Source organism: Miniopterus natalensis, chromosome 11 (assembly GCF_054644295.1).
Source record: "Miniopterus natalensis isolate mMinNat1 chromosome 11, mMinNat1.hap1, whole genome shotgun sequence".
Taxonomy (NCBI): domain Eukaryota; kingdom Metazoa; phylum Chordata; class Mammalia; order Chiroptera; family Miniopteridae; genus Miniopterus; species Miniopterus natalensis.
The window spans coordinates 39,497,825-39,514,689 of NC_142091.1; the positions used below are offsets into that span (position 1 = coordinate 39,497,825).

A 16,865-nucleotide genomic window follows, 5' to 3' on the forward strand; every position below is an offset into this window, starting at 1 on the left:
CTTCAGGGAGATTTACCACCTGCTCCCTTCTGCTGGAAGAGCTTTCCCGAGCCAGGGAATTCCCTCCCATAGCGACTAATAGCAGCTCCCAGCATTCTGATGCCACGTGCTCTGCCCGCTGCAGCACAGTGAGAATCAGATCATATCTTGGGCAGAGGCTGGACTGAGAAAACAGACAAGTTTTGGTGTTGGAGGTGTCCCTTTAGGAGGACCGAAAATGAGGGGCCACCTTTGGCTGCGGGTGGTGCTCAGATGGCCCAGGTCACAGGACATGAGTGTGTGGATGTGCCGCAGACAGGGGAAGGGTGGGTGCATAGGAAGGAGAGGCAGGATGCCAGGGCATCTGCCAGCCCTCAGGACGCTCATTTTGGCCCACTGCCCTCCCACGGCAGGGAGCAGGCAAGTGTTTTGTTTTGGCATTAACTGGGCAGGCTGTGGGAAAATAGGCAGCAGGCTTCCTAAGCTGAGTGTGCCTGCTTCCTTCACAGGCCTGAGCACAATGGTTACAGAGCTGCCACCTCCCTGTCCTGCTGTCCCTTCCCCACAACTCCATCTCCCTCCCCTGGTCCCTGATTGACCCCCCACCCTCAGCTCAGCCTGGAGGGTCCTTTTCATGGAGGAGCTCAAAGAAGGGTGGAATCCCCTTTGCCAACTTCCAGGCTGGGTTTTGGAGAAACTCCCTGGTGTTACAGATGAGGAACTGAAGGCTGAAGGAGGGCTGGGACTTCCCAGGGCCTCACAGTGAGTCAGGGGCAAAACCTGGGACTGTAGTTGGGCTCAACCTCTTCCCATGGGAATTCCTCTTTTTGTGTTTTATTTTTTTAAATTCACAAACAAAAGCAGAACAAAATGAAGAGAAACTGAAGGAAAACATATGCACACACAAAGGAAAAACTCACATGTGTGGGCCAGCACAGTTGTAGGCATTTTATACAAACATTCCCATTTAATTCCCACTACAATCCTGCAAAAAATCATTATTCTCCTTTTATGGACAAGGGAACTCAGTTGAAGAGATTTTAGGACTCAGTCAAGAACCCAAAGTTAGGCAGAGGAGAAATAGGACACCTAACTTAGGAGTGTCTGACCCCAAATCCCCGAGATGTCACCCTTCCACCCAAACCTGACTGTTTTACCCATCCGTCCGAGTTCCACAGAGCTGTAACCACAGTGCAGCGCCCAGGGGAAATGCCCTCGTCGGCGTCCCACGTAGGCGGTCAATTGCTCAGCCTTTTCTGATATGTCCCATGATGGGCAGTCACTTGCTCACGTAGCTCCTCAGTCCTTTATAGATCATGTTCCTGTTACTTCATTTATCCCGCACCACCCCCAGAGGGAAGACAGGACAATATCTGATTTACCAAAGGTCACACTCAGCAAGCACCTGGCAAAGGTAGGACTAGAACTTTGGTTTCCTGCCTCCTGATGTTGAAACCATGTGACTGCTGCCTCCTGGGACTGGCTGCCCTTTCATCCCCACCCCACGTTGTAACACTCCCTGACAAGGGTGCCAGCTGACCAGATAATTCCCTGTCCCAGTGCCTGCCTTTCAAGGACTCATCTCTGGTCTTAGACCCCTGCTACCACCTGGTGGAATTGGGGTCCCTACGAATCGCCTGGCCTTATGTGCCCTTGATTCACTGCTGTGACCTTTGGTCCATGTGTTGAGATTGGGAGCTCCTGGAATGCAGGGCCTGGGCCTCATCCCAGAAACCTGCTTATAACTGAGCCCAGAATAAGGGGCTTGTTGAGAGACGTCAGATGGAATCCAAGGTCTAGTTCTGCCATAGGCTCACTTTGTGTCCTAGGGAGAGCCCCTGTCCTCTTCTGGTGGCCACCAGTCTTGAAGCCTCATTCCAGTGGGCTGTGACTCTCTGTCTTGAGAGCTGACTATTGGCGGAGACCGGCATACTCCCACACCAGGCTGACGGTGCTGAGGGGATTAGTTCAGGCAGGAGCAAAGGTTCTTCTGTGTGTGGGGGGGATGGGGGGGGAGGTGACTAGGCTAGAAAGGAGGTGAACGGGAATAGGGTCAACAGACTGCATTGTTTGCAGCGGCATCCGCAGCTTGGCTCCGTGGGGTACAGCCAGGGAATAGCTGTGCCAATGTGAGCGGGGGATAATGACAGAGCAGGAAAGGAAGTAGGCTATGAGCAAGGCTATGAACCCCAGCTGCAGGAAGGGTAGGGTGGGTGCCTTGGTGCAGTATGGGCAGATGGGATGGTGGCCATCTTTTCTGGAGAGAGATTTGCATGGAGTGCATGTGGGTACCCTCTGGACTGGGGCGGAGGGCGGTTCATGTTCTAGTTATGTTCAAAGGCTGCTGCACACTGGTTTCTCTTGGGAGCCCTGTGGAATACTGGAATAGGTAGGTTATTATCCAATGCTCGCTCACATACCTCCTCCAGGCCAGCTTTCAATCCTGGCTATGACTTAAACTTAGAATCACATACCTTCTGGGAGACGGCATGGCAGTACATGTGCTGGAGGGAGAGCACAGCTTCAGAGCCAGAGGGAGCCAGGGGCCACCCCTGGCTCTTCTGTCCTAGCTATGTGACCTTGGGCAGGTCATTTCACTCCTGAGCCTCAGTCTGTCAAATCTGTGAAATGGGTCATAAATATCATGAGGGGTTGTTGTCAGGGTTAGAAAAAATGTAAATGACATGCCTAGTTCAATTCCTGGAACATGGAAGAGGCAACATAAATGGTAGCTGTTACTAATTCCTTCCCAGGCTAAGAATCCCGTCTGTGGCCTCCTTAAGGAAGGGAGTCAGCACCTCTTTGCACAGCCCCAGGGATAGGGAGCTCATTTCCTCTAGGGGCAGCTTTGCCTGGAAAACCTCCTTCCCTAGATGCAGCTGAGATCAGTCCCAGTTCTGTCTCTGGGGCCACAGCGTATGCTGCTCTGTGGCCATGGGACAGCTCTGTGGCATCTCCCCCAAAGAATTTTAAGAGATCTTACTGGTAACACGGTGCTTGCCCAAGTTTCAGGAGCAAGGCTCTGGAAGTGCCTAGCCTGGTTCAAAGGGGTATATTTTAATTGATTAACTTATTGATTGACTTGAGAGAGGGAGACAGAGACAGACAGACATCGATTTGCTGTTCCACTTATTTATACATTCATTGGTTGATTCTTGTATGTGCTCTAAGGATGGAGCCCACAACCTTGGCGTATCAGGATGACGCTCTAACCACCTGAGCTACCCGGCCAAGGCAAAGGGGTATATTTTAATCAGGCTTGCACAAAGCACAGAACCCCTGTCTCCCTCCCTGTGAGTTTAGAACATATGGATTTTACCCTCCCAAGCCTGCTTTTTTTCCTGGGTGAACTCTCCCAATTCATTTGAAATTCTCCACAGAAGCAGATGAGAGAACTGGGCTCTGGTCCCAAATCTATCACATCAGGGAAAGTCATTTATTTCACTGAGTCTCCAGTTCCCCATTTGTAAAATGAAAAAAAAATAATACTATCTCATAGGATTATAGTGAAGACTAGCTTGAAAAGGTAACATGAAAATATGGGGTTTGGAAAAGGCAACGTATTTTTTTAAATCACATTTTTGGAAAAAACAGTTAGTAGGTAAGCCCACCTTGTGTTTTCCCTTAGCTTTTTATAACATCTCCAAAGGAAATTACTCCAGAAAGTCAATGCCATTCCTGGTTTCGGAATAATGAAAAATTAGGTGGAGGATGCCCTCCTAAATTCATAAACTGAAGCCCCAAGGTTTGACTTAATCTGTGAAGAGCCTACTAAGTTCCAGGCTCATTCACTTACCTTATTCTGCAGTTGGGACCAAGGCCCAGAGAAGGCCTGCCAGATCAGTGGTAGAGGCTGGATCCCAAGTCTCCCAACATCTAGCACCTTTATACCCCGAGTGCTTACTGCCAGAGGAGGGAGGTGAAGGGAGGATAGTCTCTGGGCCAGACTAGATACACCCAGGACTAAGATTCAGCAAATCTTTGTGAACCACCTTAGGAGTAAGGACCCCAAGGAAAGCTGGTACCCCTACCCCTAGATGATCTGGACAGAGCAGGAAGGTTGGGGTGTGGGGGGGGTCTGCCTGGCTCAGCATCCACATTGGCAGATGAAGAAGCCTGAGTTCACCCAGCCAGTTAGGAGCAGGCAGAGTAGACTGGCACCAGGTCCTGACTCCCAGACAAGGTCTTCCTTTGCCTCTGCTGCTTCCTCTACTTTTCCTCATGGTTATCATCTGCATCTGTTTCTTTATAACCCAAAGAACCCTTCGTGATGCAGAGATTCTAGTCCTACTGTGTGACCTTTAGAAAGTCTTCAGTCCTCTATGGGCCACAGCCTCCCCGGATCTGTGAAATGGGGGCCCTGGCCTTAAGAACCTCACTGTTCCCTTCCAGCACAGAGTTCATGCTCTCTAGCTTGAATGCCCTGTAGCGGAGAGCCGTTTTTTTTTTTTTCTTTGCAGGGCATCTAGACCCCTGGCCCCAGGAACAGGCACCTGCGGCCCGCTGCGAAAGGGCTAGTTCTTGCTCGCTCCCTTCGTGCCTATCCGCCCAGCCCATTCGCTCGGCAGAGAGGAGTGCTGGAGGACCCAGAAGCAGCAGAAACAGCTCTCCTACTGTCACAGTCATTCTGCCCCCTCCTCACTGTAAAAACTTCACTACAAGCGTCCACGCCTCCCCGTCCCGCACAAACACTGCAGCTGCAAAAGCCAGCGGGAGGCGGGGGTGGCTTGTGCGCGTGCGTCGGCGCGGGGCCCTCGGTCGCCCACGTGCGCGCCCCCGATCGAAGGTGCGCGCGGCGGCGGGCTGGCGGGAAAGCGCGCGGGAAGCCCCCAGCTGGCTCCCAATGTGGGGGAGGGAAGACTGGAGGCGTTTGGAGCGTGCCACTATCGGAGAGGATTGGGGGGATTTTCGTGCTCTGCTAGCGTTTCCGCCCCTCCTCTTTGCGGACAGATCCGTTAGTTTCCCCCGTCCCGCCAAGGTACCGAGCCCGGCGCTGCGGCCACGCTCCTTCCCAGCTGCCTGGCCCGGCCCTTCCAACCCGGCTCTAGCCTGAGCTGTCCCCTCAGCCGCCGGAGCGGGGCGCTGCGCCGCTCGGTGGGGCCGGAAATTCCCGCGGCCTGAGTGGAGGAGCCGGAGCCGAGAGCGTGGCGCCGCCTTTCCCCTCCCCGCGCCGGGCGGGGGCTTCGGGCCCAGCGAGGGCCGGGCTCCGTGAGTTGGGGCGGAGGGGGCCGCGTCTGCGGGGAGCTCCGGAGCCGGCGGCGGGCGGGGAGCCGCGCGACACGGCCGCTCCTCGAGAGCTGCTCGGCGAGCTGGAAGACCCTGCGCCCCAGCTCCCGGGCCCCCGCCCCCTCGCGGTCTCCGCCTCCTTCGCGCACACACACCCCGGGCCGCTAGAGCCCCGGGCCTTCCCGGCGCTCCTCCTCCTCTTTACTCTCGCCCGAGACCCGGGTCCTCCAGCCGCCTGCTGGCCTTGCTCCCTCCGGCGCTAGTCGCGGTTCTCAAGCTCTCCTTTCATACACGCGCTTGCTGGGCCGGTCCCTCTTCTCGGCCCTTCTCCTTTCCCTTGTCCTAGCTAACGCCGCAGTCGGGGGAGGATTGATGTCCCTTCAGCATCATGCAGCCGCCGCCGAGGAAGGTGAGGGTGCAGAAGGGAGGCTTTGGGGCTTTGGGGGGGATGCGTCCAAGGAACGTGGCTGGGGCGACCGCTGCGACCCCTCCCCCTTTCCGCATCGGGCCGTGACCGCTGTAGCCTCTGGCGTGTCACCGAGTTGCTGCCGGTTCCGGACCGGTGAGGTGCCTTTCTGACCAAAGGGCGGCCGGGGTTCGTCCCCTCCACCGCGCGGTAGACCCCCAGACATCTCACAAGAGTTTCGGGTGCACATTTGTATGTGTGCGCGCGCATGGCAGTGCTGCTAGCTGCAAAGTGCATTCTCGGGGCTGCACCGAGGGGAGGCGAGGGAGCCCCTGCAGCTTTGCAGAGCCTTGTGCTGCTTGTGTGATTGTTTAGTCTGCACCAGGTTTGAGCCCTCGAGCCGCTTGTCGCCACCCTCGTCCATTTGCAAATTTGCGGGGAATTGGTTTCCATTCTAGCCTTAAGGTTTGGCCTGCTTTTCCCACGGGGCGGGAGGAAAAGAAGTTGGAATAGTCATCGACCCCATCCTAGAGGAAAACAAGAAATTAAGCATTGACCAGTCTTGCCTTTCTCACCCCTACCCTCCCTTCCTGTCCCGTAGTGCACGAGAAGGCGGTGGTCGTGCCCGCAGGAGAGTGAGAACCCGGCAGTGCGTGGCGTGTATCGGGATCTGGGCTTGGGGTGGGAGTGACGGGTGCCCGGGCTTGTCCGCAGCTTCCCTGCTGCGCCCCTTGGAGAACTGTTTCACTGCCCCCTTCAGCTTTCGCAGAGGCTGAGGCTGTGTTCTTGTCTTTTTAATCTTGAGCGCTGGGTGGCGGAGGCTGTTCTGTCCTCTCCTCGTGGGCAAACATTTGCCGAATGCCTCGCTCGTCTGCTTCGTGTTCATTCTTTCTTTCTTAATCTGGGTTTCTCCAGTTTTGAGGCTTTTTCCCCTTCATACGTGTATCCCCGCTCCGGTTAGCCCAGCTGCGCGGTGGGGATTCCAGGCCCACTGGACCTGGAGCCCTGGGGTGCCGGCCTGGCGGGCGAGGCACTGGCCAGCTTGCATTTGCTGTTCTAGCTGTTTGAAGTGGAGCCGCCACAGGAACCGCCTTGCTGGGGTGTCTTAAAAGCGCTGCATATACTAGAAGGTCACTTTTGCTTTCTCCTTTGTGAGGAAGAGATTGTGATTTGATGTGCTGTCAGCGAGTGGAGGGCATCATCCTGAGACAGTGTGTCTTCTCGCAGCCATTTGGAATAATTTATGTAGTCGATTCAAGCATATAATTTCATTATTGTGTACATTTCGGTCATTAGATACTAGGCATTCTGATGCTCCCTTCTTCCCGCTCCACTCTGCTCACCTCTCCTGGTGGTTAATGTCTTCGAATCCTTTTTGGAAGAAATAGAAGAAAGACTCTTTTCAAACTTTAAGAAGACCTAGATATGTACTTGAGCTTGTGTGTGAAGTAGGATGATTGGCAGTTTATTTTGCACCTCTTTAATCTGTAATTTTTATATTTGCGTACTTATATTTAGCCTCTGTTTCAGGTGATTTGACTAGTTTTTTCATTAAATGTCTTCAGTAAATAAAATTAGGTGGCTAATAATGGATTTCTGGTCTTTAGGGGAGAGGTGAGCAAGAGTTACATATTCTGACAAGTATTTAGTATTTTAAGTAGTTTTGTTGTTGTTGGTAAAGTTACAGTAAGGCCTTCATAAATATATGATATATTTTAGGTGAAAGTTACACAAGAACTGAAAAACATTCAAGTTGAGCAGATGACAAAACTTCAAGCCAAACATCAAGCAGAATGTGATTTGCTTGAAGATATGAGGTAAGGTTATAGTAAATAGTTTGAGAACTTCTATATCTCTGTTTCAAAGAACCTTTTAGTTACCAAGCCTGAGGAACTGATGATGGAATTTCCTTTTGGATTTCCTGCTTTAAGGCTGTTAGAGCTTTGACTCAGCTAGAAATTATAACTGGAACTAACACAATACAAACATTTTTTCTTTTAGTGGGGGAACCTATAACGTACACATACTCTTATGAAAAAGTTTATCTGTCAAAATATAATCATTGAAGTAGAAATACTTATTTAAATAATGTTTCTACTGAATTGTAACATTTATTGACCTTAACAGTTTCACACAGATTTTTAGACTAACGCCTCTGGTTAATGGTTAATATCTGGCGGTGAGCCAGTCAACCTCAGATGATTATATCCTAGCATTATCTGTTAGAACATGACAAATACCACTTTGCCTTTGAACATTAAATTTAGTGGGAAATGTGTTTATCATATTTTATCACTAAAGTTCCCTGTATTCATAATCAAGGTAACTTTGAATTTAATAGATAAAACATTGTGGCAGCATTGTGGAAATGAGTATCTTTCTTTGTAGAGGAAAGCGTAACTCATTTTATTGAAAGAAACACCACAATCCTATAATACAAACCTACAGTTTAACCAACATACCTTGGTAAAGGATGGAAGATGATTTGCATGTTGAAACAAGAGGCTGCAATTCTTATTCCCCTTCAGTAATACGTTTATCAAAATGGAATTGGCTCTGTAAGCCTCATCAGTTGCCGATTTTTCCTATGGTGTACAACTTCATATTGGTTTCCTGAAAAATATTAACTATATGCTGTAATAATAAAATTGTATGTGTTTGGATAGCTGAATTGTTTATAGCTCAAAGATTTTAATTTAAAGAGTTCCTTTTTCCTCTGCCATATTTAATCTATTAGGTGCTATTTATGAGTGTTTCTACTATATGCCTGTATTTTTGGGGGTTCTAACTAAGCCATATAAATTTAGTCTCTTCCAGTCTTGGATGTACCAAGATCATTGTTTTTTTAATTCTGTATTTGTCTCCTTTACTTTTCTTGTGACCACAGGGATCTTTTTAGACTTAAATAATTCCTGTACAAGATACCTGAAACTCTTTATATGGTTAAAAATTTAAAGTATTTAATATCTATTAAATGAACTAAGGTATTTTAGTAGAAATCTCTAGATGAAGAAAGTAAAAAATTTTCAGAAGCAGTTTAGGAAGGCAAAATTAGCGTGTAAGTTAAGATACTCTTTGGGTTTTGGAAGGTCAGTGGTCATTAAGTCCTGTTGATTATATCTTATAAAGACTTCTTGCTTGCATTCTTTTATTTTTTTCCTTCATTGTGTATACCGTGGTACGGATACACAATCACTGTTAAATTGATGTAGGTTGTTGCTCATGGCTGCTGTTCACATTTTACTTGCATTATTGCAATAATATCCTAATTATTGCAATAGTGTTCTCATATCTTCCAGCACCCCCATCCCTCCTTTTAAGTCCGTCTTCCACATTGTCACCAGTTAGCTTTTGAAAAACATGTTTATTATATATCAGGTTCTCCGTGGTTGTCTGGATAAAGACAAAACACCTTGTCATAGCATATATGGCTTTCTGCAACCCAGCTGCAAGCTTCCTTTCCTGACTTAATTACTACCATTTCATGCCCATGTATCCTTCCTCCTTAATCCCCCTGCCCTGGCCACTCAGGACTTCTGGTTATCTAATTGTGTTCTCTACATTCATGCCCTCATTGTGGTGTTCTCTGCCTGTCAATACCCTTCCTCCCACTTTTTTACCTGGCAAGTTCTGGTTACCATTAAGTTTGTAAGGTTGTTGTTCTCCGTGATCTCAAAAGAATTTTGATTTTGTACATGCTTTTGGCTTTCCCCCTCATATGAATTCCTTAAAGGCAGGGTATAACTTACTCATTTTGTATCTTTGTACTCTTTATTTAGGCTGGCAGAATTGTTAAATGTAACTGCACCACTATTTTTTTTTTTTAGAGAGAGGAAGGGAGAGAGAGAGTGAGAGAAAGAGAGAAAGAGAAACATAGATGTGAGAGAGAAACATTGATCAGTGCCTCCCATACCCGCCCAGACCAGGAATCAAACCTGCAACCTGGATATGTGCCCTGACTGGGAACTGAACCCACCACCTTTTGGTGTATGGGACAGTGCTCCATTAACTGAGCCACACTGGCCAGGCCTGCACCTTATTTGTTTTTAGGTGAGATATTTTATAAGCTCCATTCATAGGGGCTATAGTTGTATTTGTTGAGCTTGTGTTATACTTTGATTCACGTGAGCACTTTAAAATGTACTGTGCTATTTGATGTAGAGTATGTCTGCATTTGTATATAATGTATAAACACAGAGATTGTTGGTGCTCCAAGGATTAATGTATTCTACATTATTTTGAAGGAGTCAGTGTGTGCTTTTGTATTAATAGGATGAATTCCTTCACTCCTATGTAGTTGTGAGCAGAACACTGTATTACTTCCTAAAATACAAGTTTAGGTTTCTGTTTGCCTTTTTTTTCAATGATAATACTGAATTGGAAGGTGAAAATTGCCTACTCTTGGTATTCATGATAACTTTAGTTACTTGAGGAGGGAGTTGGTCTGGCTTTTCTGATCTGTTGTAGCAGGTGGAATGACACTTTAAAAATTCATTAGAAATCTCTGAACTGGGCTTTTCATATGTATTATGCTGTAAAGGATCTTGCTTGCTTTTCCTTTTTTGAGGCCCCCACCTCTCTCCACCCCCAAACCTCATAGACAGCACTCATTCTAACCCATGGCCCCCCAAATAGTGTTATACTCAATTTAACTTAGTATGAATTCACTCAAAAAGGTGCAAATAACTTTTTATTCTTAATGTAAAGAAATTAGTAGTAGAAAAGTTTTTATGACTTTAAAAAAAAGTTTTAAAAAAAGACAAAAAAAGACCACAATACATTAAACTGTAAATAGGAGAATTTTATGCTTGGTTATTGCTAGTTCCCACCCCTCTCCCCTCTACACATCTTCTGGAATTTTGAAGGGAGGAAACCAATTATGATCATTTTTTCCTTTGCTCTCTTCCCCTTCTTCAGTTCGTTTGTTTCAGGGACGCATTTGGAAGCTAGTGTGTTGGGAGTAAAGTATTAGAAGGAGAGATAACTCATTTGTTGTTAATCAGGAACATTCCATGGTTTGGCGAGATTTTTTTTTTGAAGTGTTTCCTGTTGACTTTTGCTGTCAGCAGTAGACAAGTACACTTCACTCTTTTTAATTTATTAATTTTCCCTCTCTTTGCTTTCTAAGGCCACTTAGAAGTAAGTTTCTAAATACTGTAGCCTATGTGTTGTTAGTATTATGTTTTCCGTGTTGTTTATTCCTATGATGTGCTAAGTAGTCAGTAAAGAAAGTTCTTTGCAACCACCCACAGTGTGAAGAACTACCTTTGTAGCAGACATTTTAAGGCATCAGTATATAATATGGAAAAATCATGGCATTTTAGAGTCAGGTGGATACTATCACACTTGTTGATTTTTGTAGATGAAAATGGAAACTGAGGCACAGTGAAATGAAGTGAATCATGTTAAGGAGACCCTAAGATGTTTCTCCTAATTTCTAGACTAGTGCACTTATCTGTATTTCCCCAAGCTTTTAACCGAGGAACTCATCATGGGTTTCATTTTTTGGAACATTTTGCCTATCAAGTACATTTTAACTAATAGTTTGTTTTCCTGTTCTTTTACTTTTCATACATTAAGTTGTTAGTCAGCTTTGCATCAGTATTTTAAAACTACTAACATGAAACCAGTCAAAGGCAAAGATACCTAAAACTTTACCCCAGAGAAGGCTGAGTGTATGGTTTCTCTCAGATGTTCTGAAAAAATGAAACTGGCTCAAGAAGCACCTGTTCTTCCTTTGATGACACCTGGAGGTCTAGTGACCTCAAGTAAGGAATTACTATACTATCTGATACTTTCTCTAAACTGTAGTTTCATGGGAGTCACTGGGGATTGGATTCTGAAGTCTGTTTATGGATGCTCTGAGACTTTTATGTCTAGAAAGGAACCTTAAAGGTAATCTGATCCAGAGGAATTTTTAAAAACAGGTTTACCAAAGAACTTATATGCATATATGCATTACCCATGGACACAGACAATAGGGAGGTAAAGGCCTGGGATGGGGTGGGAGCCAGATGGAGGGGGACAATGGGGTGGGGGGGAAATGAGGGGCACATCTGTAATACTCTCAACAATAAAGATTAAAAAAATAAACAAATTAACAAAAATAGGTTTATTGAGATATAATTCACATACTACACAATTAACCCATTTAGTATGTTCATCGGTTGTACAACCACCATCACACTTGAATTTTAGAACATTTTTGTGCTTCCTAAAAGAAACTCTGTACCTATTAGCTGTCACTTCCCATCACCTTCTCCAGCCTTAAGCAATTACTTGCTTTCTATATAGAAATGGAATCTGTATAAATGGAATCAGACAACATGTGGTCTTTTGTGACTGGCTTTTAATTAGCATAATGTTTTCAAGGTTCATTCATTTTATAACATCAGTACTTTATTCCTTTCTATTGCCAAATAATATTCCATTATATGCATATACCACAATTTATTAATCTATTCATTAACCGATGGATTGGCTATTATTAATAATGCTTCTTTGAACATTCATGTACAAATTTTTGTGTGGACTGTTTTTATTTATCTTGGGTATATACCTAGTGGTGGAATTGCTGGTTGATATAGTAATTCTGTGTTTAACTTTGTGAGGAACTTTCAAACTGTTTTCCAAAGTGGCTGTACCATTTTATATTCCCACTAGTAGTAATGTATGAAGGTTCCAGTTTCTCCACATCTCTGCCAATGCTTGTTGTCTATCTTTTGATTATAGCTTTTCTAGTGTATTTGAATGGTATCATAATGTGGCTTTGATTTGTATTTCTCTAAGAGCTTATGATTTTGAGCAGTTTTTCATGTGCTTATTAGCCATTTGTATATCTTCTTGGGAGAAATGTTTATTCAAATCCTTTGCCCAATTTTTAATTGAGTTATTGTCTTCTTATTGAATTGTGAGAGTTCTTTATATATATAAATAGATATATAATCAGCTTCATGATTCGCAAATATATGCAGTATTTGCAGTATTTGCTGAGGTGATTTTTATGTGCACTAAATTTTGAGAACCACTGAAGTGGTGGAAAGAAGGACTTTGAAAGTAGACCAGAGATTAAAACCCATCTCTGCCACTTATTAGCTGGGTAATCTTGGACAAGTTACTAAGGCTCTCTGAGCCTCATATTTCATGTATATAAAACAAGATTAATGCCTACCTTTTTGCTTTTCTATAAGAGTTAAATGAGATACATGAAATGCCCAATGTGGTAGGTATTCAGCATTAGTAACTACTATTGTTAGTGGAAATTGAAGGCTGGGAAGGATGTTGTCTGTTTAACAAAGGATGTTACTGTTTAATTAATTCTAAGAGCAGCACTATTTTATATTCTTACTCTTCTGAAATCCAGATACTTCTTACAATTGCTTTTGGTCATGATGCAGTCATCATTGTCGCTTCATGAATAGAACTTACAGAATAGGTATCAGCAGGCTTGGAAGAAAATCCCAGAGATAATGATGGGAATACAGACCTTGGATTACCTGGGTTTTGGGTGGCACAGATTATGATACTGTGTGGAGCCCGCGCTTGTGTGGCTTAGTTGAGCGTTGTCCTGCGCACCAAAAGGTCACCAGTTTGATTCCCGGTCAGGGCACATGACCAGATTGCAGGCTCAGATGATCGATGTCCCTCCCTCCCTCCCTCCCTCCCTCCCTCCCTCCCTCCCTCCCTCCCTCTCTCCCTCTAAAGTCAATTTAAAAAAAACCTCATCAAACCATTTTATATTGTGTGGAAAAACATGGGTATCAATGACTGATTCAGAAGAGTTCAAGTTTAAATGTGACCAGTTTATGCACCAGTTTATTTTGTTTATCTTTTATAAATTACACACAAGAGTAATACATGCTAAAAATCTAAGTTTAAGAGAGTTCTTTTAATAAGTATAAATTAAAACGGTAAGTATTAGGGCATTCTGTCAATTTCATTGGCAGCATTTTTCCATAGTGGAATGTAATGTGCTTTTCAACCAGTGGTGTTCTAGATATGATAAAAACTGGAAGCAGCCCTGGCTGGTTTGGCTCAGTAGTTAGAGCATCAGCCTGTGGACCGAAAGGTCCCAGGTTAGATTCCAGCCAAGGGCATGTACCTTGGTTGCAGGCTCGATCCCCAGCCCTGGTTGGGGCATGTTGGGGGAGGCAACCAATTGATGTGTCTCTTTCACATCTATGTTTCTCTCTCTCTCTCTCTCCCACTCTCCCTGAAAAGCAAGGAAAAAATATCCTTGGATGAGTATTAAAAAAACAAAAACAACAACAAAACTGGAAGCAGCAGATCAGGTACTAAACTCTGGTCTTTTTTTCATTTATTCAGCAATCATTGCTTCTCAGTCCTACTGTTCTTTCATATTAGAACTTAAAAATGATGCAAGTCATGAAATAGAGAATTTTTTAAAAACAGGGCTACAAAGAAAAGATCAATGAGGACCATAAATGTTTCTTTGAGAGAGAGGAAAAATAATGATTACCTGATTTTAAAATTAAAAGATAAACATGGAACTTCAACTGATTAAATGAATTTAAAATATAAATATATACTTCCACATTATGGTCAGTTATGGAGGAGACTAAGAATAGGAGATACAAACTAGGCAGAGGAAGAAATAGGGAAAGAGAGTTTGAGAGGGTCTAGTTAATAAAACTTTTTGTCACAGACCACTGCTTGCTTAAATTGCAAGAGTCAGTGTTTTAATAATACCTCTTCCTATTGCTGTTTAATGATTTATGAGCTCATAAACCATTGTTTATAGATCCTTATGTACTCCTAAAATTTGAAGATTTTGTTCTGGGTGGGATAGCTTTGGTAGCCTAGTGTGGGGAGAAGTTGTTTTATGATTTATAGACTTGAATGGAGATACTTTCAGGAGCCAGATGGAATTAAATTAGGGACTAATAGTGAAAGTTACCCACCACTTGGGTTAAGAATAGAAGAGTTGAAGAATTTTTGTGTGCACCCTTCCTTGATTTGGTCTTTTTAGCCACACCCAGGTATATAAGTAAGAGAGATGGTGAAGGTAATCTGTGTGGTAGGGTAGCTGTGATGTACTGCAACTAACACTAGCTTAGAGGCATACAACCTGGTTGAATTCTAGTTCTTAATCTCTTACTAACTGTGTGATTTTCGCCACAAGTCACCATAAGTCACGTAAATTTGTCTGAGCTTCATGTTTCTCAGCAGCATAATGGTAATAATTATAATACCTTATGGGATTATTTTGATAATTAAACGCAGTAATGCATTTAAAAGCTCTCTTGCATAGTGTGTGGAACATAATAGATGCTCAGTAACTGCATGTGGACGGTAATTTTGTTAAGTAATTGTGAACAACAATTCCGAAATTACGGTCTGTGTCTTGTCATCCCCTAAAGAGTTAACCTGTGGATTAAAAAATGTAATGGACCTCAAAGATAAACTGTTCAAGTAATTCTAAAGAATTTTCTTCACCAAGTTCAGCTGTCCTAGGTACCTTCCATCTCTCTGTGTGTGGGTAATGATTTTTCTCAATACTACTGGATGGGTTCTGCAACTCCAAACATGCTATTCTCACGCAACAATGTTAGGTGGAAGAAGAGGAGGGAAGGACAGTTTCTCATGAAAATTTTCTCTCCCTTTCTCCCCTCCTTCTTTCCTTCTATTAGGGAAGACAATTTCTACCAGAAATTATCCCAATAGACTTTACTTTATATCTCATTGGCTGAGTTTGCTTCAGATGCCCATGCATGCCTAGCTGCAAAAGAGGCTGGGAATGTGATTATCTTCTTGTAGAGGTGGTCTTTGCCAGCAAGAAATAGGTATTGGTTACTAGTAATATGGCTTTTGCCACATTATTGTTTTGCTGTGTTTGCCACAGGGGCCCATTTCTAATTTTCTCCTAGTATTGTCCGTAAAAGTGTAAAAAATGTGTTGGGGTTAGATTGTGAAAAATATAGCTAGAATTCCAGTTGTCCCAGACAGACTGGGAATAAGGAACTCTTTAGGAACCATTGTATGCCCTCCTCTCAACTACTTCTGAATTAAATGTCTTAGGTCAGGAGTAGGTTTTTGTATTGCCATAGGTAATGGGTCAACAGGCCAGGGTTCTCTTAAAATTCTCCTCTTAGGAATACAGGAGTGGTTAAATATCTTGCCACTTTTGGTCTTCTGATAACTTGGAGAAATGGTGGTCTAAGGGCCCTCCAGGCAGTTGTATTTTTGCTGAATTCCTTTTACTTCTCAGGTGAAAGCATTAATACGTAGTGAAGTGGCTAATCTGAAAGCAAGGAAGGACAAATAAAGAACTAAACATACTCCTGGTGAATAATTTGCCCCTTAATTGAGGATTGGCAGTTCAGCCTTGAAAGTATAAAGTATAAAGCCGTTTACCTGAGAAGGCCTGTGGTGGTAAGTCAGTGTTTTTCTTTGTAAATTCTTCGAATGTTCACTGGAATCCCACAGATGCTGTTCTGTTTTGTTTGTGTCAGTCTTCAGGAATGATCTGCTGCATAAGCAGGAGTTAGTTTCTAAGTCTGGTTTGTGCTGTTGGCTCTACAGTGATTAATTTGGGAACTAGGCACAGAAACTTGTAACCCTCTGCTTTGTTCCATTGCTGCAGATTTCCTGTCATGTGCTGGTCAGGACTAACTTAACAGAACTTTGCTGATATTTTTATTTCATTTTATTGTGTCCTCGAAATATCCCTTGGTCATGCTTCATTTTAACATTCCATTTGATCTCCTTTTTGGCATTCATGTACGAGTGTCTTGTCATCCAGATGTTTTCTGTTTTGCAAACTTTGCAGTAATCCCAATTCAAAAAGAAAATGTTATTTCTGGTGTTATAAAAAGTGTTACCATGTCTGTGGTCCCACAGGAAACAATAGGGAATATATGTCCCTCAATTATATTTTAGCGGTATTTGTCCCCCCATTGATGGCTGGAGAATGGGGGTGAGAGACAGAGACTTTTTATTATATACTTTTTTTGGTATGTTTTGAATTTTTGAACTATGTTAATATTACCTACTCTAAAAACTAAAATTAAATGATTTCACATTGGTGACATTTTATTGCACATCTGTTAATATAGCACATTTTAAAAGTTCATATTAGTTGATGCTAAAATGTCATTTTAGATTTTTAATTAGTTTTTAGTGAAGTTATTTTTATTATTAATAGGCTTTTACAGTCTAGTTCTAATATGTACAAGTATTAAGAATACTTGATTTAGCCCTGGCCAGTTTGGTTTAGTGGTTAGAGTGGCAGACC

At 43.8% G+C, this 16,865-nt stretch overlaps 1 protein-coding gene across 3 annotated transcripts in view; it reads left to right on the forward strand.

The window, feature by feature from the left end:
* Positions 1-5,215: 5,215 nt before the first annotated feature.
* The window catches only part of FCHSD2 (FCH and double SH3 domains 2), a 167,974-nt gene continuing 156,324 nt past the window's right edge, over positions 5,216-16,865 (forward strand). The window contains exons 1-2 of one of the 3 annotated variants that reach the window (XM_087821671.1): positions 5,216-5,614; positions 7,331-7,428. In XM_087821671.1, coding sequence (XP_087677797.1) covers positions 5,594-5,614; positions 7,331-7,428 — 119 coding nt within the window. In that variant the 5' untranslated portion in view covers positions 5,216-5,593. Of the gene's footprint in view, positions 5,615-7,330; positions 7,429-16,865 lie in introns of those variants that run through there. The other 2 variants (XM_016208483.2, XM_087821670.1) reach the window with 2 other exon arrangements.